General features: G+C 43.2%; 5 protein-coding genes across 7 annotated transcripts; 3 read left to right on the top strand and 2 right to left on the bottom strand.

Moving 5' to 3' along the window:
- The first annotated feature begins 16 nt into the window (after positions 1-16).
- S6k (Ribosomal protein S6 kinase) lies at positions 17-11,671 on the top strand. Of its 3 annotated transcripts, none has more exons than XM_064688687.1 (10): positions 17-657; positions 3,273-3,313; positions 3,938-4,064; positions 4,129-4,260; positions 4,547-4,680; positions 4,741-4,932; positions 5,016-5,106; positions 5,173-5,421; positions 5,487-5,594; positions 11,221-11,671. In XM_064688687.1, the coding sequence occupies exons 1-10, from the start codon at positions 559-561 to the stop codon at positions 11,536-11,538; spliced, it is 1,491 nt and encodes a 496-aa protein (XP_064544757.1). In that variant the 5' UTR covers positions 17-558; the 3' UTR covers positions 11,539-11,671. The 3 variants fall into 3 exon arrangements, with proteins under 3 accessions (XP_064544757.1, XP_064544759.1, XP_064544758.1); XM_064688689.1 differs by lacking the exon at positions 11,221-11,671 and adding an exon at positions 6,237-7,617; XM_064688688.1 differs by lacking the exon at positions 11,221-11,671 and adding an exon at positions 6,229-7,617.
- LOC135432847 (uncharacterized) lies at positions 5,831-9,831 on the bottom strand. Its single transcript, XM_064688686.1, has 3 exons — positions 8,700-9,831; positions 6,184-7,410; positions 5,831-6,123 (listed from the first exon to the last, which is right to left on the bottom strand). The coding sequence occupies exons 1-3, from the start codon at positions 8,998-9,000 to the stop codon at positions 5,954-5,956; spliced, it is 1,698 nt and encodes a 565-aa protein (XP_064544756.1). The 5' UTR covers positions 9,001-9,831; the 3' UTR covers positions 5,831-5,953.
- Positions 11,672-16,039: 4,368 nt separating the features above from the next.
- Positions 16,040-17,759, top strand: Tektin-C (Tektin C). Its single transcript, XM_064688507.1, has 3 exons — positions 16,040-16,395; positions 16,455-16,967; positions 17,028-17,759. The coding sequence occupies exons 1-3, from the start codon at positions 16,223-16,225 to the stop codon at positions 17,605-17,607; spliced, it is 1,266 nt and encodes a 421-aa protein (XP_064544577.1). The 5' UTR covers positions 16,040-16,222; the 3' UTR covers positions 17,608-17,759.
- A 394-nt stretch (positions 17,760-18,153) lies between these two features.
- On the bottom strand, positions 18,154-19,314 carry LOC135432717 (zinc finger protein 177-like). Its single transcript, XM_064688508.1, has 2 exons — positions 18,988-19,314; positions 18,154-18,869 (listed from the first exon to the last, which is right to left on the bottom strand). The coding sequence occupies exon 2, from the start codon at positions 18,850-18,852 to the stop codon at positions 18,256-18,258; it is 597 nt and encodes a 198-aa protein (XP_064544578.1). The 5' UTR covers positions 18,853-18,869; positions 18,988-19,314; the 3' UTR covers positions 18,154-18,255.
- A 1,484-nt stretch (positions 19,315-20,798) lies between these two features.
- Positions 20,799-24,767, top strand: Bre1 (E3 ubiquitin-protein ligase Bre1). Its single transcript, XM_064688738.1, has 4 exons — positions 20,799-20,929; positions 21,127-22,306; positions 22,372-23,282; positions 23,338-24,767. Exons 2-4 carry the CDS (start codon positions 21,137-21,139, stop codon positions 24,443-24,445), a joined length of 3,189 nt encoding a protein of 1,062 aa, XP_064544808.1. The 5' UTR covers positions 20,799-20,929; positions 21,127-21,136; the 3' UTR covers positions 24,446-24,767.
- The last annotated feature ends 124 nt before the right edge of the window (positions 24,768-24,891 follow it).

The following is a 24,891-nucleotide window of genomic DNA, read 5'->3' as shown; positions in this document are numbered from 1 at the left end:
GTCCTAACTTACCTCGTGTTCTGGTTGCAAACAAAGAAAAAGTGCATTTTAACTATTATTAAATAACATTTAATTTAATTTTAACATTAATAAGTAAGCGCGCGTGTGGGCTCGCGTCGTGCAGCAACTTACGTGCACCTCTATATGCGTCTCATGGTCGCGTAAACGTCTGTGTGTGTGCGTGTGTGTATTGGCATTGTGGCTGTGGCATTGGCGCTCCGCTGCTGCTGCTGCGCCTCAGTTTCCATTCATATTCTATTAACTAATAAACAAATAACCTTCGGGGCCGTCCCGCGCCAGTGCGAGAAAGCCAAAACTAAAAATCAAATTGCAGCATTGACAAGGAAGTGCGTCTCCTTTCCGTCGCCGTCACCGTCACCGTGGGCTGTTTCCGTATTGCTTAGGCAGCAGCAGAAGCAGCAACAAATTCAATTGCAAACGTAAAAACAAAAAAAGGAAAAAAAGGCAAAGCCAAAGTGTTTGCCTGTGTTTGCGCTTGTGTGCGTGTGCGTGCGTGCGTGTGAGTGCGTGTGTGTGTGACGACAAACACAACGACAAATGGCGGACGTAAGCGATACAAATGAACTCTTCGATCTCGAGCTGCACGAAGATGACAAAGCGCGAGACTCGGATGACGACAGGATCGAGTTGGATGATGTGAGTATTTAACAAACTGCGCAGCAGCACAACGACCACCCCGCCCCTCTTTCCCCCACCCTTTTAACATCCACTTACACATGTGCGGTACGCAAGTTTTTCCTCTTTGTTTACCTTTGCTTTGTCTGGCCCCCGCCTCCCAAAAAAAAAATAAAGAAAAAAAAAACGCATTTTCTCTGTTTGGGCGCTGAACTCTCTGCGCTTATCTGCTGCGCAAAAGTCCACCACAGTTTCGGAGTGTGGCGTCATCAGGTTATTCAACATCTTCAGTCATTGCAGCCTCAGCTCAAGCCGCAAGCACAGCTCGGCGCTACACGAAACACATTTTTTTTCTATAATTATCGCTAAATTTGATTTCAACATTAGGCAATTGAACCATACAAATGTCCTTCAAAATAATCAGTATCAATTACTCACACCCGTACCTACACACAGACACACACACATACACACAGGCCCGTCAGTATCAACTTGGGAATTACAACAACTACATTGAGAGCACCCAGTCGCACCCAGTCTTGAATTGTCCGTAGAAAGGCGACTTTATTGACAAAGTACCATCTTAATTCCTGGAAAAAATATATATTTTCATAATGTCAGAAAACAGGAAAGGGCATTTATCTTTTATTTGCCGAAGATTAGATACTCTTGCGAACTTATAGCAGACGTGCTATGAGATAATTCGCTTCTTAATCACGTACAACCAAGTTTTATATACGTTTGATTACATTTTGTACATATGTATATATGTATATGATATAATAATGCGATTTTGATAACACTTTAAAAAGGCATTAAAAACATAAATCAGTTTGTAATTGTTGAATTTGATCAAAATATCTTGGAAAACCAAAATAGTTTACTTTCTAGAATACAATTAGGGACTGAATGTTGCTTTCGTAACCCTATGCTTGTTATGTATTGCTCCCATTAGTGCTGAGATAGAATGTCATTTTCAGTGCATTTTTCACGTCAAAGAATAACGCTGGGTCACACTCACACACGCACACATGCTCATTCGCTCTTTGCAGTAAGCTAAACTCCCACTTAAAAGGAACGAAAACTCTTATCAGTGTATAAAACAAAATTAGAAAACGGAAAAAATTAACGGCAAAGTGCTCTGCTGATAAGAAGCAACAAAAAAAGTCGAAGAAAACGTTCGAATGGAAACCTGGAAATCGTGTCGATCGGCAGCGTGTGCAGCATTATTTGCTTTATTTTCCAGCAATTGAATAAATGCAATCAGGGGAATTTTTTTTATTTTGCAATTGTCATAAATACTTTTGGCTGCAGGGCGGGCGCACGCCCTCGAAATGTGGACATTAGAAATTATGATGGATTTGTTAATTGGAATTCGGCGCCAGCATTTGAGAAGGTTGAACCAGTTGCCGTTCAACCAAAACTGACTTCTGACACCCGCATATGTATACACATGTGTATATTCGAAATGAAACAAATTTCTGTACGCTTTTCAAGGCATGACGAGTTCCCCTGCGCGTCCAAATTGAGATGAGAAGTCTCCAAGTCGCCCCGCCCCGCCCCCTAAACGAAGAGGCAAACGTCTCGGCAGCATCCGCAGCAGAATTGCCGGCAGAGTATTTGGCATTGTTCCGAGTTCTAATTTTAGTTTGTCATTAAAGAGAAGGTGTGTGCGTCCGTGTGTGTGGAGAAGTGTCTGGCTCTATATACATACAAGTATATATATTTAGTCATCTATATGTATAGCCGATCAACAGCGAACCCGAGGCAAAACGGAATTTTTGTGCGCCTCGTTCTGCGTCGGCGTTGCCGCTTTTAACGATTTCTCTCGGCCCCCAAAGCACTTTCTCTCTGGCAAAGAGCGCATCTCAATTTGTCTCTGTCATAAAGATACTTTGCCCAGTTCCAGGTAGACGCAACTTTCGTCAGAGATCGTTTAGCAAATCCTGTAACATTTTTTAAATAGAGTTCAAAGATTGACATCCATTAAATAGTAGAGTCTAAAATATGACTAAAATTCGTTGAAATCTTTAAAGTTAAGTAGTTATTAACTAACTTTTAAACAAAATACACTTGTTTAAAAGAGATGCTACCTAAGCAACGCTCCATGTTCCAACAGAAGCTATGTGAAATAGGAGTACGATATTAAAAAGATTTTCCTTTTAATGTATTTAGCGTTATTGCATTGATGCTATTGATGAAGTTCTTCGAAATATCTTGCAAAGGAACATGTTTTTACGTAGCAGCTATATGATATAGTAACCCGACCTGGACAATACGATACGAATTTATAATGATTTAATGGAATCGGAATTATTTTGTTTATAATACCCTCTGCAAGGGAATAAAAATCTCAGATGTTAGAAATGTAGACTTGGAATTCCTTTTCTCTTAATTTAAACCTTTGAATACCTGTTGAACGTCTATGATATAGCGAAAGTATTTGAATTATTGCGTCTCGATAAGTTGTTGAATATTATTTAGATTGAGTATCTTTAAAATGTTTACAATGTAACTTGTGGGCTTTCAATAGGAGCTACTAATTGTTCAAGTTTGTTTTTTTTTTTTTTCTGACTCATTTGCATATTGTATATACTCTTCTTATATTTGTTTCTCTGTCTCTGTCTCTCTTGCAGGTCGATCTAGAACCGGAATTGAGCATAAACCTACACCAAGAGTGAGTAATGCCCAAGTTATGTCGCTGGCAAATGATGAGACTGCGATTCCGAGGCTTTCGCAGGCGCCGCACAGACGACGCGATTCTCTTCTGAGAACAGCAACTGAACAAATGTTGAGGGGGGGAATTCCCATAAGTGTCGGGCGGATGATAATCGGCCCAAGGCTGGGGCAATAACGTATCAATTGCCACACAAACACGCACATTATGATCGCCGCCAGAAGGAGAGGCACACCTGTCGTTGGCGGCAGCTACCGGGACTGATAACGCGACTGGCTTTGTCATGTGGCGGCGTCAGAATTGTTTACAACTGGCAATTGACTACCAACAAGCTGTTGTTGCCCCGTCTAGTGGGCAATATGCCAGCCAGCCGATGTGCAAACACTCGATATGCTGATGGAGTGGGCTGTTAGTTGGCTAGCCCGAGGGGTTGGGCAATGTTACGGGGTGTGGGGGGCGCCAATTGGCGCGTGTTTGCCAGCGAACTTATTTATAGAACGCGTGGGTTGTCCATTTCCCACGCCAGCAGCAATGCACACGAAATCTAAAACACATTTGCTAAACTAATCGTGTCCCTAAACTCTGCCTCTCTTCCTCTCTCTCTCTTCACCTTGGTGGAAACAGCAGTGAGGGCCAGGAAACCATACAGCTCTCCGAGGAGAATGTCAATCCAGGCAAAATCAAATTGGGCCCAACGGATTTTGAGCTTAAGAAAGTGCTTGGCAAAGGTGGCTACGGCAAAGTATTTCAGGTGAGTTGCTACCAGTAAACCATTTTAAACTTGTCTATAATGCTCGACTTGTCTTCCCCAACAGGTGCGCAAGACCGCTGGACGTGATGCCAACAAATATTTTGCGATGAAGGTGCTCAAAAAGGCGTCCATAGTGACCAATCAAAAGGACACGGCGCACACGCGCGCCGAGCGGAATATACTCGAAGCAGTCAAGGTGAGATACAGACCAAGTTCTAACGTAGAAGAATATTAGTTGGAAAAAAACAAGGTTATTCGTTTCTCGTGTTCATATGGCTAAAAATATCAAAAACAAATGGTAAACTCGCATAAACATTATGCTAAGAAGCTAATCATTCATTTAGAATGCCATTAAAATCTATCTCTCTACATATTACTGCATTGTTTCAGACAACTAAACCAACTATCTAACTATCCCAATAAATTTATATTTATATGTTCTTTACATAATAATTCATTTTTCCGTTTTCTTTCTTTTACAGCATCCGTTTATTGTGGAATTGGTGTATGCCTTTCAAACAGACGGTAAATTGTATCTGATACTCGAGTATCTAAGTGGCGGTGAGCTGTTTATGCATTTGGAGCGAGAAGGCATTTTTCTGGAGGATACCACATGGTAGGTTACCCTGTTCAGGTCCGTAGAACGGAAATCTAATCAAACATATATTGCTTGCAGCTTCTATTTGAGTGAAATCATATTGGCTTTGGGTCATTTACACAAACTGGGCATCATTTATCGCGATCTGAAGCCAGAGAACATACTGCTGGACGCACAGGGACATGTGAAGTTAACGGATTTTGGTCTGTGCAAGGAGCACATACAAGAGGGTATTGTCACCCACACCTTCTGCGGCACAATTGAGTACATGTGCGTGCGCGCCCGCCAATCCTTTCAATAATTGCTTAAGCTGTCGATGTTCAAAACTAAACACAAACTCTTGTATTTTATAGGGCACCAGAAATCTTAACTAGAAGTGGCCATGGCAAAGCCGTCGACTGGTGGTCCCTGGGCGCACTCATGTTCGATATGCTCACGGGCGTGGTAAGTGCCATAACAATATCACTCATCTTTCTGAGAACCTAATACGTCATGCGCTTCATTTTGCAGCCGCCCTTCACCGCCGAGAATCGCAAGAAAACCATTGAGACCATACTGAAAGCCAAGCTTAATCTGCCAGCCTACCTCACACCCGAAGCCAGAGATCTGGTGCGGCGCCTGATGAAGCGACAGGAGCCACAGCGTCTGGGCAGCGGACCCGAGGATGCGGCGGCGGTTCAGTCACATCCATTCTTCAAACATGTCAACTGGAACGATGTTGTGGCCCGACGCCTCGAGCCGCCCATTAAGCCGCTGCTGGTAAACCAACAACTCGATATTAATGCTGAGCAATTAACTTATCAGATTTTATACGATTTAAACAGCGAAGTGAGGATGATGTCTCCCAGTTTGATACGAGATTCACAAGACAAATTCCCGTGGATTCACCGGATGATACAACGCTCAGCGAAAGTGCCAATTCAATTTTTCAAGTGAGTGCTAGGATTAAGCTTATATTATGCCTTCCAAATGGGAGTTTAGTCAATCTTCATATTAGTTAAAGTTCAAGCAGGATAAGGATAGATTTATGTACCTGCCATCCAGAGTCAAGCTAGATTTATTAACAGAGTTTTCTAGGAAGAGCAAAAAAGTTTATAGACTATATATAGGTGGATTCCGACTCTGAATATTTGATCCCTATTTCCAAATTTCCAACTTTTAGTATATATAAATTGTTAAGCACGTTTCTTAGGTCAGTTTTAATGCTTTTGGGAGCAACCAGCAGGTAGGGAATTTCACAATAAATACTTTTCTTAAGTTAAGCTTAATGTTAGTCGGGCCAATGCTACAATCAGCGATAGTCGGCGCCGCATTCAAAGTGCGGCTCCTTCAGTGGTATGCCCGTGGGTCCGTCTGTGAACTCGCAGAAGTTAAGGCCAATGCGGCGAAAAGGATGACACTTGCTCTTGGGATTGCCCCACTTGCCGCGATAGGTCAGCCAATCGGGCACCAACGAGCGACCTGCTCCAAAAAAGAATAAAGATTAAATAAAGTCAACAACTTTGCAAATCGCATACACACCATAGGAGCGCAGATTCTTATAGCTTATGTCGACTGCCTTCCAAGTGTTCCAGGGCGTGCCAAAGCCATTGATATCATAAAGTCGAGCCACCTTAACGAAACGATGCTTGCCGGGCGCCGTCCACAGACCATGGGATCCCTTGGCGGCAAAGAGCACCGGATGGTTCTTGAACGTTGTGACCGTTTTGGGAAAATTGGGACGCTGCAGGATGCCCTTACGCGTCTCCTGGCGCCGAAACTCAAAAGATCCAGTCAGGCGATTGTAGCTGTAGTAGGCGCCCGCATCGTGAGCGGACACATACATGGCCTGCGGCTCAGCATCGCCGTTGAAGTACAAACTCATGTGCTCCCAATCGCCCACATGGCTGCCAATATCCCGGCGATGGCCCAGACAGTAGCCGTAGACAGCCGGAAAGGGTATGCGGCCCAGGGGCCCCAGGCTCAACGTGCACATCGTCTTGCCCTGGCTGTAGGGATAGAACATCCAATAGGTGACATGGAAGCCAGGCAGCTGTCCCTTGACCCGCTGCGTCTCTTGCGCTGGCGCATCGCTTATATTGTTATCCTCCAGATTGTCGTCCTGATCGACGCCTCCACTGAACTTGACATTGTCAGCCAGATTGGCTATAAAGTTATTCACTGGGAGCCCATTCTCCAACTCCGACTCCAGCGGCTGCTGCTGCTGCTGCTCAAACGTCGCGGGTTCAGGAAGCGCTGCGCCAGCTAACTGTGTCTCACCCATGACCAGATCGTAGTCACTGAGCGGCCCGTACTCTGGCATGCTGCCTGCCTCGCGCCTCACGCGCTGAAACAGTGGAAAGAGTCGCGACGAACGTCGGACCGTCTCATTACGTTCCTCCAGCGGATCAATGGACACCGGTATGTAGGGACCCCGTGTGCTGGCCAATGGCGGCGGCGGCACTGCTTCGGGCTCGCGTTTGGCCGGACCGGGACACAGTGTGACCACGCCATAGATGGGCACTGGCGCCTCATTGGGATTACGCCCGTGGATGAACGATTGCTCGTTCTTGAGCAGATCCTCCATTTCGCCATTGGTCACCAGATGCGATTTGGTGGAGTATTCGCTGAAGGGCACGCCCGGCGTAAAGCTTCGATCCTTGTCCATGGGATGCACATGCTGCAGAAACTCCTCAACGCCCAGTGGCATGAATTTTTCCTCCGGCGCCAGCCACACAATCGGTGCCCATTGCTTGATCAGGCGTTCAACTAGACGTAAGAGAGTGGAAAAACCAGATTAGCGCCATAAACTAAATTTTAATCAGCTCTCGGATGCTCTGGCAATTACTTAACCCAGCTGTAAGCACACACACGCACATACGGGAGCTGCTCTACGTCTAGCTCTAAATTTGTTCGTTTTCCAAATTCAGGTGTAATAAATTTCACTTTCACACACTTGAAGCGGCCACCCAAAAAGTTACCGTACCGACAATTTGTCGCCCTTTCCCCACCCCCAGCCCAGCCGTTAACCACCTCGCACCCAGTCGTTGTTGTTGTTGTTGTGATTGTTGTTAGTGCAGCGGCTAATTTGCAATTTAAACACTCGCCAAAGCCTCCGTTCGTTATCGTTGTTTTGGGTTTTGGCTACAACTGTTCCATATAAATACGCGCACGACGAGAGCCCCGCCAGCGTGAAGGCCCCACCAACTTCGGTCATCTAAGTAAATCATGTCGAAAATTTCACTTCAATATCAACAGAAAAAAAAACCGGATAAAGCGACTTTTATTTGCTCTAGAAAAACTGTAGACCTTGAAATTTCATTCACTTCCTCCATTTAATGGTGTTCTTCCTCTCTGCTAGTTTTTCTTTTACTCAGTCTCCCTCGCTTAGTTTCTCACTCCCATTTTCTTTTGTACTTAGTAAACATGAAAACATGTAAGCCTTACTTCACTTAATGAAAATCGCATAGAAAGGCGGCGTTGGAGAGTTGGAAAAGGGGAGAGAGTTTATTATATAAATATAAATTGCTCTTACTTGTGTTAACTCTATTAAGTGCCGCCTTTCTATGCGATTTTCAAAATGATAAGTAAATCTGATAAAATGTTGATGTTTATTTAGGATAAGAGCAGAGTAAAAGTGGGAAAGCTAATTAGAGTAAGCGATCAGGTGAGAGAAAAGTATAAAAAGAGAGTGAGTAAGAAAGTAATTGCGAAAGAAGGTAAGGGACAGACCGCAACGAAACAATTGTTTATATTTTCTTAAGTCATTATCGTCTTGTTGTTACTTGACATGAAAATCGCATAGAGCGATCCCCATTTAGTCAGCAATTACCATATTTGATAAGCTGTTCTTAACAGTGAATGATCAGAACTAAACCTTCCCTTTTCTTAAAAATGTGCATCATTAAATAACAGAGTTAGCTAAATTGGTAATACTCATAGAGTTAGGGTATATGAAATATGCCTAACAGCTGATTAGCTGCCTCCGTAGCTGTTGCTGTTGATTTCGTTGTTGTTGTTGTTGTTGCTGTTACTGCTAATAGATACCGTATGCATACCTACTTCTTTATCTAATGCCGTTATTTGAGCATATTGCAATGTTTGTTGTTGTTGTTGTTGCTGTTCATAGGCGACGGTGGAGGCCTCATTGTTGTTGTTGTTGTTGTTGTTGTTGCTGGTGCTATCGATGAAAGTGCCAGTGCCGTCAGTTGCATTTAAAAGTCTTGTTGTCGTTTTTGCAGTGCTTGTTGCAGCAACAGTCGCTGGCAGCAGTTGCTGTTGCTGTTGCTGTTGTTGGGGCAGCGCTGTCGCCATCAGGAGCAGCAACGATAGTGAATTTATTTTCAACAGCTTGGACATTTTACAGTAAAAAAGTCTTAGTTGTTACTGTCTGTTAAATACAATGAATGAACAAAGCGTCGCTTTTATTTTCGCGGCTACCAGCAATTTGTTGTTGCTGCTGCTGTTTTCACACAATTCGATTGTTTGCCAATTTTTATTATAGATTTCTTGCACATGCTTTTATTGTTGTTAGCAGGTGGTTATGTGTGTCTTTTTATTATTTAAAATTATGCAATTTTTACACAGTCGCGCACAGTTTTAAAGCACTTCCGCACGCACTGTTGCCAGCCCTAGCAGTTTGACAAGCGCTGTGGCAACGTTGACGTCTGCTGCGGCTGCGACTGCGCTGCTGCCAAACGGTTCTTGTCCCAATTACAAGCACGCGACGCCGACGCCAACGTTGCTGCGCTCTCGCTTTCTGCACGTGCGCCTGCGCCTTGCGCTCGCTCTCTTTCTCTCAGCCGTTGTTGTTGTTGTGACTGCAAGCACTTGAACTGGTTTGATATTTGGACTCCGGCCCTTTTGTCTCACCGAACCCGATAGCCCTGAAAGCCAAATGATGCGATGCGCCGCGAGGTCCAACCTCAACCTCATCCAAGTCCAAGAATGAATGTCAATGCGTTTGCATAGTGAAATTAAACTTTAAGCTTTTTGCAAATCCCAGCTAAGCCTTTCTCCAAACGTCACGACTGCGCCTTATAAAACCGTAAAAAATAGCAGGTGTTGGGCAGAGGGGGAAGGGGAGGGGGTCCGTGTAAAGCAGTGCGCTTGAAATTTTTTTTACACGACACGAAAGTTTGATTTTTCTTTTTGCTTCTACTTCTTCAGCCCGGCTATCGTGTGCACAGTTTGAGCGTTTCTTTGCGACTGGCCAACGAACGTGACTGAGAAATGGCCCTGGTTAAAGACGCAGAGAGTTGCGCTAACTGTTGTTGTTGCTGCTGCTGCTGCTGTTGCTGCTGCTGCTGTTGTCGCTGCCGCTGCTGGCTCTGGCCAACGAGCAGCTAATTGCAGCTCATGAGCAGCCAAAACTGTGTTGTTGTTTTTGCTCAGCTTATTTGTTTATAAAATGCGTTGCGCTTGGCTTTCGGCGGGTTGTTTCGTTTTTTTGTGTTTGTTTTGCTTTTTTGTGTATTGATAGTGCGGTTTGTTTTGGCCAATTGTTTAGAGTAGTGCTCAGAGTGCTGTAATTTTTAACAGCATTGCTTTATATTTGCTATTGAAACTTACTGGACAGCTTGGGAGGCACTGCACAGTTTGATGTTTAGTGTATTAACGTCCTCATAAGCATTGTTAACAGTTGCACATGCACTGCAAAGCCGATTAAACAGTCGCGCTCTCTTATAAGCGAAGCTTCAACTCGCAGTGCAATAACTCTCAAACTGTGTGTTTTTGAAAGTAAATGTGCAGCTTGGCTATAACTGTACAGTTTGATGTTTATTATATACATGTCCTTATAAGCATATTAGCCGTTACAGTCGCACTGAAGCGCCGCGCAACCTGCTTCGTTCTCTTTCTTATAATAAAAGCTTTAGGCAATGCCTCGCCAACTGCTGTTGGCACCTGCCGTGTGCTAATTGGAAAATTCTTGTTTCAATTAGAACCTCTGTACGGGTTATTATTAGGAGCTTTCTCATGGCACGCCCGCGACTTTAGTGGGTCACCGCGGCGACTGGGGTGTAATGCATTGTGATATGATCAGCTCCCAAATCGAGGCTTCAATTATTATTATTGCGCTCACGTACGGCTTTATTCCATTCCAATTCAACGCGTCACGCGTTTGTGCAGCCTCTGCCCCAAGCGCTGTGGCGTGCCGGATGAATTTACACGCCAGCCGACGGCGTGTTTAATTATTTTATTGCATTTGTAGTATAAAGTTTTTTCTTTCTTTTTGTTTATTATATTGTGGTTTTGAGATTTCGTCAAATTTTAATTAGTGTCTCTCACGCGGGCTGCTAACCAAAATTATGCAAAATGTGTTACATAGGCGGCAGTTAGGTCAGTCCGTTGGCTGGCTTGCATAATCCGTGCTGTCCATATGGCTGGGCATGATTAGTATGCGCCAGGGTAGTCCCTGGCAGTTGCGTTTGGCGGGGTGCTGAACCAGGGCAACGGGGCTGCTCCAAATTCAATGGTGCACGCGATCAGGCAAGTGGGTCGCATTGGAAATGGAAATGGAATTGACAGCTGGAAAAGCCGACAAAACGCGGATAAATTTACTAATGGAAATATTTACAGGGTTTCACCTACGTAGCGCCATCGATACTGGAGGATATGCATCGGGCCAATCGGATGCCGGCGCGCTCGCCACGACGCACACTGCGACAGCATCAGCTGCCGGATAACAGCTTTCGGCTACAGTTCCCGTCCGCGAATGCGAATGTGGGCGCCAATGTGCCCATGGCCATGCAGCGGTCAACGTTGTTTGCCCGTGCCACGCCCCCACATCAGCAGCACCAGCATCCGCATCCGCATCATATGCAAACATTTGCGCCGCGCCCATCGCCAGCGCAGGACGAGATGATGGATGTGCAGCAGGGACTGCCCATGGTCTAAGGTTACTATTGGATGAGGTGCGAGGGAGTCAACGAAGGCGAAGCGAATGGAGTGAAAATTGTTTTTGTTATAGGAGAGTGACAGAGAGGGAGTGGCGAGAGAGAGAGAGAGAGAGAACGAGAAAGAAGGGAGATAAAGAGGAGATCGCGTGCTACGATGAACGTTTTGTTTGGATATACATAAATACTAAAGTTAGAGACATACGCAGATACTATACTATAACATAACATATGCTATTGCTATAGCCAACTATATAGAATAACTATATACATATATAACATATATATATATATACATAACAACATATATATGTACATGTATATGTCTGTAGATTGTGAGACACTGAGAGTAGCTAGCTGGAGCGAGTTCCGGATCGTGTATAAATATTTATCAATTACTGATTATGTTTTATACTTATATAGGTAAAAGGTTTACACAATTTAGTTCAAATGTACACTTTAAACTTTTTTGATTTTTTTTATATATACACACATATATACATGCTATACACGCAAAGAAACAATATAATAATATATGTTAGATACAAACACATACTTAACCAACAACAACAACAACAATAACTACTATTATTATTATTAATAATTATGTTGATTGCTTGAGTTCTATTATTTGTCTTAACTATTCTTAAATGCACACAGAGAGCCACAACAATTATGATTATGAAACAATTATGAAAACGATTTCTGTTTAGATTCGAGCTTTAAATTCTTGTCTAGCCATTTAGTAATTTTGATGAACCTTTGTGTACAGTGACCACCTAGTATATAGGACGAAAAAGAAAGGAAAGAAACAAAACCAAGAAAACACCATACAACAATTAAAACAATAATAATAATAATTATGTTAAAAATACAAAACGATTAATTGATAATAATAAAAAGGAATATATGAAGCTAAATGCAAAGGTTTCCCAGCGTAAAAGTCGTAATTCGCATGTTGCATAGCCAATACATTATTTTGTTTATTTTTTTCGTTTGTTTGTTTGTTTGTGTTTATTTGATAGTTTGTCCTAATGAAGAAAACTCGCTTTCGGTTGCTGCAACTTTCTATGTTATTTCACTTAAGAGCGGTTCGAACGTTTACAATTTAAAAAAATAAGGCATTTCTCAAAACAAAGCGGCAGCGACAAAATATGCAAAAAAAAAAAAACTAAAAAGAAAGTCTAAACAAAAACAGAAACAAAAACGAAACCCTTGATGCTATACTAATTTGTAAAAATCAATTTACCGCGTACTGAGAAGCTAAATGCTGCCACAACAACAATAAAAACAAACAAAAACTGAAAGATAACAAAAGTAAACTTAAATACAAATTAATTATAATAGATATGTACAATTAGAGTCGTGTATGTACTTTGATTATATTTTGTTTCAATTGTTCTTATATTTTTTTTTTTGTAATTCTATCTAAATATTGATATTTGCAAACATTAACAAAAGTAAAAGAAAAAAATCGCAAAAAAAAAATGGAAAAACATAATTGAAAACACAATGTCAAATATAATCAAAAGGTGCTTTGAATTGTTTAAAAAGACAAGACAACTACAATACAAAAAGAAAACATGAAACAAAAACAAAAACAAAAAAAGAATAGAAAAACAAAAACAAACTATGGAAAACGAGAACGACTAAAAACTAAATACTTATAAAATGGTTATATGTGTATAAAAACATATTTATATAAACAAAAGAAGAAAATACCTCAGAAGCAATTATTTTTGTTAAAAGAAAAAAAGAAGAAAAGAAACAGCAAAACCAACTAAATTATAATACGAGCTAAATGAATAAGAAAGAAAACAAATATTTTGCCACAAATATTTGTATGCGATTTAAGAGAAAAACAAAAATGAAAAACAAATAAAAAACACAAAAAAAAAGTATATATTAATATTATAATATAAATATACATATATTTTTTGAATTGTAATACCTTTTCTGTTTATGTTTTATATGGTTTGTGAATTTCTTTTGTAATTTGCATTATTTTCAATTTTGTTATTCAACAATAACAAAAATAAATAACAAATGGAAAAATAGTTTTCATTGTGGCGCCTGCAAATTGAATAAGAAATGTCTTATTTTCTTTGTTAGTGTAGCCCAGCAAAAGAAAAACAAAGAAACCAAAAAAAAAAAAAGAGAAAGAAAATGAAATTGTGCTAAAACTTAAGTAATATATGTATAAATAAAAAATGAGACTCGATGTTAAGCAGCTGAAGAAGTAACAAACATGAGACCCAAGCAACACCCAAGAATGATGAAACACTGCCTACATAAAATGGAAACAACAACAACAACAAGAAACTAGCAACAAATTACAAACAATAAAACAAAGAGCAAATAAATGAATTTAAAACAAATATGATAGACAGAAACGAAAAAGAAAATAAATTAAAGTCAAACAGTTACAGTTTGTATTCGTAGATAGCCAAGTTAAACAATTGAGACAAAAGCCCAGCAAACAAACAAGAGGAAGAGACACACACAGTCTTAACAAGAAATATATATATATACAAAAACAAATGAAAACTTCGCATAGATTCTAGAGCTGCGATCTGCATACTAAATATATACCGAAAGTTTAGCTATTTGTACAGTTCACAGAGCTAATTAATTACACAACTAATTAAACGTTTGGCTGACTGGCTCAAATAATAATTATATGAAAACATAAAAAAAACAGTTGAAAACCTTTGCAAGTTCACTGTTAATAAAAATCATTTAAAAAATTGCGCCAAACACGCGATCACATTGGCTAACTCTGGCCTAATAACAGTTATTTTGTAAGTGCGCCAGACATGTTAGTAACTAATTAGGCGCGGTTTAATTACTAGAACGAACGACATTAGCAAAAGAAAAAAAAAACAGTTCTTGCAACTTGTGGCCATAGCTAGGAAGAGGAAGATGTTGGGGTACAAACTAATGGATTTGCCGCAGCCAAAACGGAAGACAACGCAGAAATCCAAAAAATGAAAAACAAAATAAATATTAAAAAAAAAAGAAAAAAGAAAACTGACAACTAATAATGCAAACAGCAACAGATCCTAGTTAATTAAATTGTACATTTTTATTATCATTAAGGTTTAAGTGCAGTGCATAATATAAATATACATCAAACTAAACATATATACACGCATATATATGATGGACAACAACAACAACAACAAATGTATATCGTAATAAATTCAAACTAAATTTTACAAAAAAACTAAAAAACAAATCTTTAGTTAATCGAGAAGTTATCAGGCTGGTCAACCAACTGAATCGAACTTCTCTGAATACTTTCTATATTATATTTTCATCCATCCCCATTTCACGAGAATTAAGGGCAAGGTTTGATAGGGGGCCGCTTTTTTTAGTTTAACAAATATATATATTAAGCTTGATAAAATATTTTATAGAACATTTTTCACTAATTGTGTTTCCCTCTTTATATGGAGGTCTTTAGAGAATATTTATATATAGCTCATATATATATATTGAGCTGAAAAAACTTCTTTGTTTCTTATGGAACTTTTTCTTTTGCATATAAAAATATAAGTTGTTCAACATTTGGAGCATGCATATATAACAATAAGACACATTTCCACATTTACCTGAAGTTTATTCAAGTTAGCCAAATATTAATGGCAATTTTATGGAATATTACTATATCTAAATTCCGAAACCGATTTTATATAACATCTGGCTACTAAGGCCTTCAGCTAAGGCATCACTAGCCAAGGATTCGAACCAGCATGCTTCTTTTTCATTAGCTCCAACTTGGACAACTACTCTACCAAGCAGACTGCTGCAAAATTGATGTCTGCAATTGCTCTCAAACTGTAATTCCGCATTTATATGGCGTCACGCCCCGTGAAATCTAACCGGCCCATGCAGACACGCAGCTGGCGTTGATTAGCATAAGCAAATGCCAAAAAAGTTTTGCACAGTTGCCAATAAAGCAAGGAAATGGCAAATAAAACAGGTAAAAAGCGAAAGTATGTTAACATAAATCGATCGATTTAGCTGCTTGAAAGTCAGGCACAGCTATTTTTAAGCCGTAAGGCGAAACCGCAAGGACGAGTCGCGCCTGCCACCGAATGCTGCAATGAAAGCGGAGCTGCCAGCCCGTGCGCTCCACCCAGGCCCTGGCTTCGGCTTCGTTTGTGCCCAATTGGATTGCCAGGTGACACACACACACACACACTCACTCACACAGAGGCGCAGCTGTCCTGGCTACCACACACACATTGAAGCCCACATGGACATTGACATGGCAGCATAATAATAATAAATACCGCTAGGCAACCGTAAATTCCTTAGCATGAATCGATTTAACTAACCCACACCGCGCCTCAAGGAACAGCCAGCAGCAGGAGCAGCAGCTGCAGCTCAGTAGCAGTTGAAGTCGGTACGGATTCGGACAGAGACAGCCAGGTCGGGTCAGGTACTCCATTCTCTAGCTCAACCGAAAGCAAAGTGTGCCAGTCGAAAGACTTACTGAAAGAAGGAGAAAGAAAAAAACTCTCCCACACACACACCTACACAGGCTGTGTATAAAGAATTGCATACGTAACATTTGATTGCGCATTCGATTAAATCTTACGCCATATATATATTTTATATTTAACCAAGCGAAATACAGTGACAGATTCAGTGTAAGAGGCAGTGCATCTTTATCGACCATGTTGCCGAATTTGAAGCCGCGTCGCATAACGGGCCTGCAGCTGGCCAGCAAGCATTTGGGTCCAGTGGCCAAGTGCCCGCCCAGATACTCGGAGGAGGATTGGGACTACAACAACAAGATCAAGTTCCGGATCACCTGCGACCAGGAGAAGCTCGCCGAGCGCATTGTCGAGTGAGTATTGCAGCTGCAGCACCAGACCAACTCCATGGCTCTCTCTGTTTGCCTTTCAGGGAGTCGCGTCGCGTGGTCGATGAGACGAAGGACACCACCAAGAACTGGCAGCGCGAGGTGGAGCATCATATGCGCGAGCGCACCAGCGAGATACGCTTCCTGGTCGACGAGCTGAATCGCCAGAAGAAGACGGCCGCTCTGGAGGATGAGACGCTGAACACGTATCGCAATCGTGTGCTGAATGCCATCGAGTTTCTCAAGGACAAGTCGCTGGCCATATGCAAGCAGTGCCTGATCCTCCGCGAGGGTCGCATTGGCGTCGATCTCTGCGACGATGAGGTGGATCGCTCGCTGCGCCGCGAGCTGAAGGTCATCAAGGGTTGCCAGGGCCTGGCCGACGCTGCACTCAAGGAGGCCGAGGAGCAGATACGCAAGCTGCGTGCGGCCATGTATCTGCTGGACCAGGATCTGGCAGCCAAGGACAAGTCACTGGCAATTGACGAGAAGAATCTGAAGCTAAAGGAGTTTCAGCAGGACCTTGGCAAAGGTCAGGATTTGTCCAAGCAGCACTGGTAGGTCAGCAGATGTATTAACCATCAGGCCTTAAACTATTCCAACTCTCATTACCCAAGCCAATTCTCGCTGACCGAGTGGCAGGCGCAGACCTATGAGAATCTGGAGGCAAATGCCAAGGCTTTGGTATCCGCCGGGCAGCTGCGCGCCTACATTGATCTGCTGCTGAAGCAGATCTGTGAGGACATGCAGAACCAGACGGATCGCTCCAATGAGGCCTTCGAGCGACGCATCGCTGAGACGAAGCACGTGAAGCAGTGCCTGGAGAACAAGCACAAGGACACCATGGACCACATCCATCAGGTGCAGCGCAACATGAGCGAACTGGAGCGCGAGATGTCCGACAAGCAGCGCGCCATCACACTATGCCAGACGCGTCTTAGCAATCGCGCCCATCGGCCGGGCCTGGAGCTGACCTGTGACATGGTCCAGGATGCGCTCTACAATGAGCTGCAGGCCCTCAAGGCCTCCGTCTGCAAGCTAAATCAGAAGCTGAACGAGAACAAGGCATCCATGCGCTATCTCATGCATGTCCAGGTCATGCAGGAGGAGGAGATCAACATCAAGGCAAACAGCTGCAAAATAGACGAGGTCGACTGCATGACCCTGCGCCAGGCACTCAAATACACATCGTTCTAGTCTACCAGTCCACTTCGACCAAGTTCTTCACACACCATAACTTAATCAAATTCAAATTTAAATTACACGTGCATTTCCCGTTCAATACTAAATTATCAACATGTGCATGGTTAATAAATTGAAATTCACTCCAAGTTCCAATTATGCAAGCATTTCTCATCGATTTTATTCGCATTGGACACGCTACTGAAATATTCACAAATATGGGGCAATCGCTAGACAACTTATTGAGATTCTTTTTATAGCATTTTCGTAAAAGCCTTTTAATACTCTTATGATATATTTCTTTCAATTCTTAAATAAGTTTTAAATATTAACTATATATTTGATTATTTAACTAACATACGAGTATCATAGTATAGCATTAAAAATATGTTGCACGCTTTTTCTTACTTATAAACATCATTTAATTTAATGTAATATGTTTATTGGATTCTTCGAAAATTCCCAAGACTTCGGACAGACTTTACAAGATAACAATTTTCCACCCGTTTTCCGACCATTGGCGTGATTTATACAATTTGAATCAAACTATCGCCCAGTCAGTTAAGTTAATATATAAGTTGATTTATATATATATCCGTTAAGTCTATATATACATACATTTATATAATGAGATAATGGTACTATGCTCTACACAGATTTCTCTTAGCCAATGAGAGTCTCTTTGCATATGTGATTTTTGAGAACAGTTTTAAAAATCATCGAGCAGTGCTGACAGCTATGATATTCTTTGGAAGAGTGACGCTTGATGTGGTTATTGAGATGGGGCTTCTGCATAAAGTCCATCGGGCAGTGCGGACACTTGAATGGACGTTCACCCGTATGACTGCGTATATGCTTCTGAGCATCTGAATGATCTGTGAAGGCCATCGGGCAGTAGGAACACTTGTAGGGACGTTCGCCTGTATGAATGCGGATATGCCTCCGAAGATTTGAACGAGTGCTAAAGACCTGCAGGCAGTGAGGACACTCGTTCCTATGAGTACGCATATGCTTATTAAGGGTGCCTTTCTCATCAAAGGTCTTCCAGCATTGCATACACTCGTGCGTATTTTTATCGTTACCAATCTGCGTGTGGTCCGTAGCTTGTTCCCTTAACTCGCCTTGGGCAACTAGGCAGCTGTGAGGGACGGGAGGTTCTTCAGTCAGGTTGCTCATTTGCTCCTTGAACAAAGGATAGTTGCCTTGACTAGCATCTGTGTCTTCTTGCACTATATCTGTTTGGCTCAGCTGCTCCTCCATTTTGGGGCCCTTCAATTCTATGTCACACGCAAAAAATACGTTAGTTTCTATTTTAAGACATGCTTTCTTGTTCAACCGTTCCCAAAGCAGCTGGTGGCTCCTTTCACATTTGCGCTTGAATCTAAATGCACTCACAGAGTCGGAAATACAGGAATGGCAAATCATTTTGGGCAATGGATCATTTGGGCTGATCTCACAGTCGACGCACTCGGTTAGCATTTCCGCCAGGCTGGGTTCCTCCATTGGCAGCTGGCACTTGGAAAATATTTCCTCAAGGGGTTCAGTGCTACTCATGCAAACTCTGCAGAGTTCTTCCATGTTTATTTACAATTAAAATGAGTACAAACTGACCAAATTTACTGCTCTCGTATAAGCTTGATAAAATCGATTTATGGCTTGCAAGTATCGATACAAAAGGAAAATTACTTTTACTGGTCACACTTTATAGCTTGCATTTTTTAAATATCTCATTTAACGGAAACCAAGACAGTTCTAATTGTTTACAATGTTTATTTTGAAAAACCTTTATTTTCAAAAGTCATAGGAACAATAAAATTAGCATAAGTTTCATTCGAGTCTTGTAAAGAAAATCAGAAGCAAGGATTCCTGTTTGATGTGTATACATTTCCCACATTTTACAGCAGCTTAAAAGCTCATCTTTTACAAAGTGCATATAAAATATTGACATGAAATCCTTCAACTGATATTATCAACGGTAGTAGATTGTTTTAAGTTGTTTTCGGACTGGCAGAAATCTCTATAATGGGTGTGAACGAGAAGGTGATCTTGGACATGCTGCTTTCGGGTGAAGCTCTTCGTACAATGGGGACATTGGTATGGACGCGGACATTCTTCTGCATGAATGCGAACATGCTTTTGCAGGTTTGAGGGATGATTAAATGTCTTCGAGCAATAGGAACAAATGAATGGACGTTCGCCTGAGTGAATGCGGATATGCGACTGTAAATTCGAGTTATTTTTGAAGGCTTTCGGACAGTGTGGACAAGTGTATGAACGTTTTCCCGTGTGACTAAGCATGTGGTCCTTCAGTTGATGGCTTAGCATAAACACTTTTGGACAATCTTGACACTTGTAAGGACGCTCGACGGTGTGAGTGCGCATGTGCGCTTGAAGACTCGCACGCCGTTTATATGATTTCGTGCATTGAGTGCATATAAATCGACGATCTTCTGTTCTATGGTAAACTGTGTGCTCAGTCAACAGGGTCATGTCAGCGAATACCTTGCCACAAATTCTACAGCGATGATTATTTTCGGTGGCATCGGCTTTAGCAATGTCCAAAGTCCCTGGCGAAAGTTCTTCCTTAAATTTGCTGTATAGTGGCAGCATGTTTTCTTCAAAGTTATCTTCCCAGTTATCCGGCATATGTGTCTCTAGCTGCTCCATCTTCACGGACGCCAGTTCTATGTTTCCACATGCTGTCAGGTGCCGATCGACAGTTTTAATTGTTTGATTATTTGATTCGAGAAGATTTCCCTCCCTGTTAAGCAGCAGACAAAACTGCTGATAGCTCTGTTCACATGTGCGTTTAAATTTGAATGCATTTTGGGTATCAATAACGCAGGACAAGCAAATCTGTTTTGGCAATGGATCATCTGGATGTACCTCACAGTCGACGCATTCATTCAGCATCTCAGCTAGGCTGGGTTCCTCATCCGGCTGCTGTCGCTCAGCAAATATTTCCACAAGCGTGACACAGCTGATCATGCAAACTCGACAAACTTGTTCCATTTTTATTTACAATTTAAGAGATTAAAACTCTTTCCGGCCGACTGATAACATGCTTATAAACAATGTGTGGTATCGATGCATCGATGTACTTGTTGGATGCTGTCATGTAAACTGAACTAGTTTTCGCTGAACTAGTGTTTGCAACTATCGAACTTGTTGGACGATTAGAATCAAGCCCAAGTTATCGGTTTGCCGCCACAGTCAATCGTATAAAATGCAACCCTTTACACAGCTAGCAATTAGTAGAAAACTCCTTTAGATTTCTGCCGCTTTGTTGAGTTATTAATTAATGTTAAGCTAAAAAGTGTACAAAACAGAAATTAAGGTAAATAACATTGTCCGTCTGTCCATTTGGGTCGCCCCCTCTTAAATCTGTGTGCCTTCTTGCAGCAGGCAGCGTCCGCCGAGCAGCACACAGCAAAATGGAGTACAGCCACAGCCACGAAACTCGAAAATCAATAATAGAGAAAAACGAAATTAATAGTTTGTTGCGCTTTTTTCTTGCTTTAATTGTTGTTGCAGTTTAGAAATTATGTCAAAACGCAGTGCTGACGATGCCAGTGGCACCGGCAGCGGAAGCAGCTGTTTGGTGGCTGCGGCGGCCGCTGGTCAGCCGCCCATCAAGAAGGTGCACTTCGAGCCACATTTAATTGGGCCGGTGTCCACGTTGGAGGAGATGGATATCAAGGTGTTAGAGTTTCAGAACAAGAAACTTGCTCAGAGAATAGAGCAGCGAATGCGCTGTGAGGCAGAGCTGCGGCATCGCATTGAGCAGCTGGAGAAGCGTCAGACGCAGGATGATGCGGTTCTTAATGTAGTGAATAGGTATTGGAATCAGCTGAACGAGGACATACGGGTGCTTTTGCAGAGATTTGACGCCGAAACGGCCGATGAGCTGGAGAACAAGAACGAGAATGAGGTGACCACCTCGTTTCTTACACAGCTGTCCACCTGGGACAAGGAGGAGCTGGACGAGAAGCTGGCCAATCGTGTTCAGGTGTCAAAGCGCGCGGTGGCGAAGATCGTCCAGGTTATTGATAGGATAATGCAACGTAACGAGAAGATAACGCATGTATTGAAAGGTGATGGTCTGGCCGGTGCTGGGGCGCAGGGAACGACTGCTGGCGGCGACGAGGAGCAGCAGTCTACCTCCGGAGCGGAGTCAGATGCGGCATCAACGGGGGTGGGGGTGCACGCGCTGGAAGAGACGTTAAAGAAGACTCACATTGAGATTATGACGGAGAATCACAACCTGCAAAACCTGAACACGTCGCTGCACGAGAAATTCCACACAATGTCGCTGAAGATGAAGGAGTATCAGGATGCGCTCACCGCCAAAGAGACGGAAAATGCTGAACTCAAAAACCAAATCGATGAGCTGCAATATGACCTGGAGAAGATACATTGTCGGAACGATAAGCTGGAGAACCATCTGGCTGAGGCCATTGAGAAGCTGAAGGCATATCATCAGATCTACGGGGATCCCAACAAAAGCAGCAACAGTGCCAAGACGCCCAGCAGCGGTGTGGGCACCGGCGGGGGAGGTAGTGCAACGACCAATGTCAATAGTCAACACCTGGAGGAGCTGCAGAAGGAACTGGAGGAGCATCGTGAGCTGGCCAACAATCGGTTACAGGAGCTGGACAAGCTGCATGCCACACATCGCGAAACACTCAAGGAAGTGGAGAAACTTAAAATGGATGTAAGAAGTCTCAACCAGATGCACCCAGCCAACAACTAATCCTCTAATGCTTGCATTTTTTGTAGATCCGCCAGCTGCCCGAATCGGTCATAGTGGAGACGACAGAATACAAATGCTTGCAGTCGCAGTTCTCCGTGCTCTACAACGAGTCCATGCAGATCAAGACCATGCTGGACGAGACGCGCAATCAGCTACAGACTAGCAAGAATCAACACCTGCGCCAGATCGAGGTGATGGAGAGCGAGGAGCTCATTGCTCAGAAGAAGGTGCGTAGCGAGATGATCCAAATGGAGGACGTGCTGGCACTCATACGAAAAGAGTACGAGGCGTTACGCATTGAATTCGAGCAGAACATGGCCGCCAACGAGCAGACGGCGCCCATCAATCGGGAGATGCGGCATCTAATCACATCGCTACAGAACCACAACGGTCAGCTGAAGGGAGAGGTGCAGCGCTACAAACGCAAGTATAAGGACATCTCCACGGACAATGTGAAGCTGCGCAAGGAGCTGGACGAGGCGCAAGCCAAGCTCGAGGGCAACAAGCAGCAACAGCAATCGGCGGCCGCGGCGGCAGGTGAGGAAGTTAAACAGGAATCAGCAGCCAACGTCAAAGAGGAGAATGCTAACAACGCTTCAGCCGGCGGCGCGACGTCCATGACCACAGCCTCCAATGCGAGTGGCGACGTCAATATGGTCATCAAAGAGGAGAATTCCGCCTCTGCCGAGGATGAACTGGACGACGAAGCCAGCGGCAAAGATGTCAAGGATCCAAACATTAAGCAAGAAAAGCTGTCAGCTAGCGAAGCCGCAGCTGCTGAAAAAAAGGATTCACCCGGTCCGGCGAATACAACAGCGGCAGCAGCTGGCACAGCAAATGCCGTCAAAACTGAAAAGGATACTAAGGACGGCATAAAGGCGAAGGAACTAAAGGCCGTGGAGAGTGAAACCGTGCGGGATCTAAAAGCGCAACTCAAGTAGGTGCAAACTTTGGGTTGAAGATTGCCCATTATTACCATCTATTATTTACAGAAAAGCGCTGAACGATCAGAAGGAAATGAAGCTGCTACTGGACATGTACAAAGGAGTCTCGAAGGATCAGCGCGACAAGGTGCAGCTGATGGCCACCGAGAAAAAGCTGCGCTCAGAGATCGAAGAGCTGCGACAACAGCTGAAAAAGCTGCAGGAGAGCAAGCGAGAAGAGCGCAAGAAACTTGCCGATGAGGAGGCACTGCGGAAAATCAAGCAGCTGGAGGAGCAAAAATACGAGCTGCAAAAGCAGGTGGCCAATCACAAACCCACCGAGAATACCTGGGGCGCTGCGCCGGGAGTTGGACCCGGTGGCCCGAACTACACTCGTCCGTTTGTCGGCTCCCATGAGGAGGAGGCGTTGCTAAACGAGATGGAAGTGACTGGTCAGGCGTTCGAGGACATGCAAGAACAAAACTCAAGGCTTATCCAGCAGCTGCGCGAAAAAGACGATGCGAATTTCAAGCTGATGTCCGAGCGGATCAAGGCAAACCAACTGCACAAGCTGCTGCGCGAGGAGAAGACGGTGCTGGAAGATCAAATGACCACAGCGACGACTCAGATCGAAGCCATGCACATTGTGTTGCGAAAACTGGAAGAGAAGGAGCGCAGCCTGCAGGCCACCGTCGCGTCTATTGAAAAGGAGCTGATGCTGCGCCAACAGGCCATGGAGATGCATAAGCGGAAGGCCATCGAATCGGCGCAATCGGCAGCAGACCTCAAGCTGCATCTAGAAAAGTATCATGCCCAAATGAAGGAGGCACAACAGGTGGTCGCGGAAAAGACTAGCTCGCTGGAGGCGGAGGCCTACAAAACGAAGCGGTTGCAGGAGGAGCTGGCACAGTTCAAACGGAAGGCGGAGCGCATGAAGAAGATGGAAATGTCGGGCACAACCATCGACGAGGTGATGATCGAGGAAATACGCGAATACAAGGAGACACTCACGTGTCCCTCGTGCAAGGTGAAGCGCAAGGACGCCGTTCTCTCCAAATGCTTCCATGTCTTCTGTTACGACTGTCTGCGGACGCGATACGAGACGCGGCAACGGAAGTGTCCCAAATGCAACTGCGCCTTTGGCGCCAATGATTACCATAGGCTTTACCTGCAATAGGGTGCAGGACAGATTATCGATCATGAACACCGAGCGTCTACATACAAGCCAGCTAATCCATTACGAGCATATTATCTATGTACTATTAATATATATATATATATAATTGTTTTTAAGTGTCGCCCCTACGCGACTCCCCTTTGTATCCCTTGTATACCTTGCGGCAATTATTTGAATTTTTCATTGTGGCCCCAAGCATCTCATAAGTTATGAGTTCCGAGTGATATTCTCCCGGGTTTTTATGTAGCTTCTAGATTGAAACTAAATCGTACGAACATTAATAAATGGCTATCAATTATTTTCAATAGCGTTAATACAAAAATATTCAGCACAATTGTGTTCTTGACAAGTCGTAACCGGTCAGAATAGCTACTTGTACTTGTATATAAGCCGTTAAATTCTAAAACATTTCTGTTTATTGTATTGCCTTTCACATCGCGTTTAAA

Source organism: Drosophila montana, unplaced genomic scaffold (genome assembly GCF_035044405.1).
Source record: "Drosophila montana isolate Dmon_TW-CO22-7 unplaced genomic scaffold, ASM3504440v1 contig_3213_1, whole genome shotgun sequence".
NCBI classification, from domain to species: domain Eukaryota; kingdom Metazoa; phylum Arthropoda; class Insecta; order Diptera; family Drosophilidae; genus Drosophila; species Drosophila montana.
Note: the sequence above shows the minus strand (reverse complement) of the source record. Positions and strands in the feature narration are given on the sequence as shown.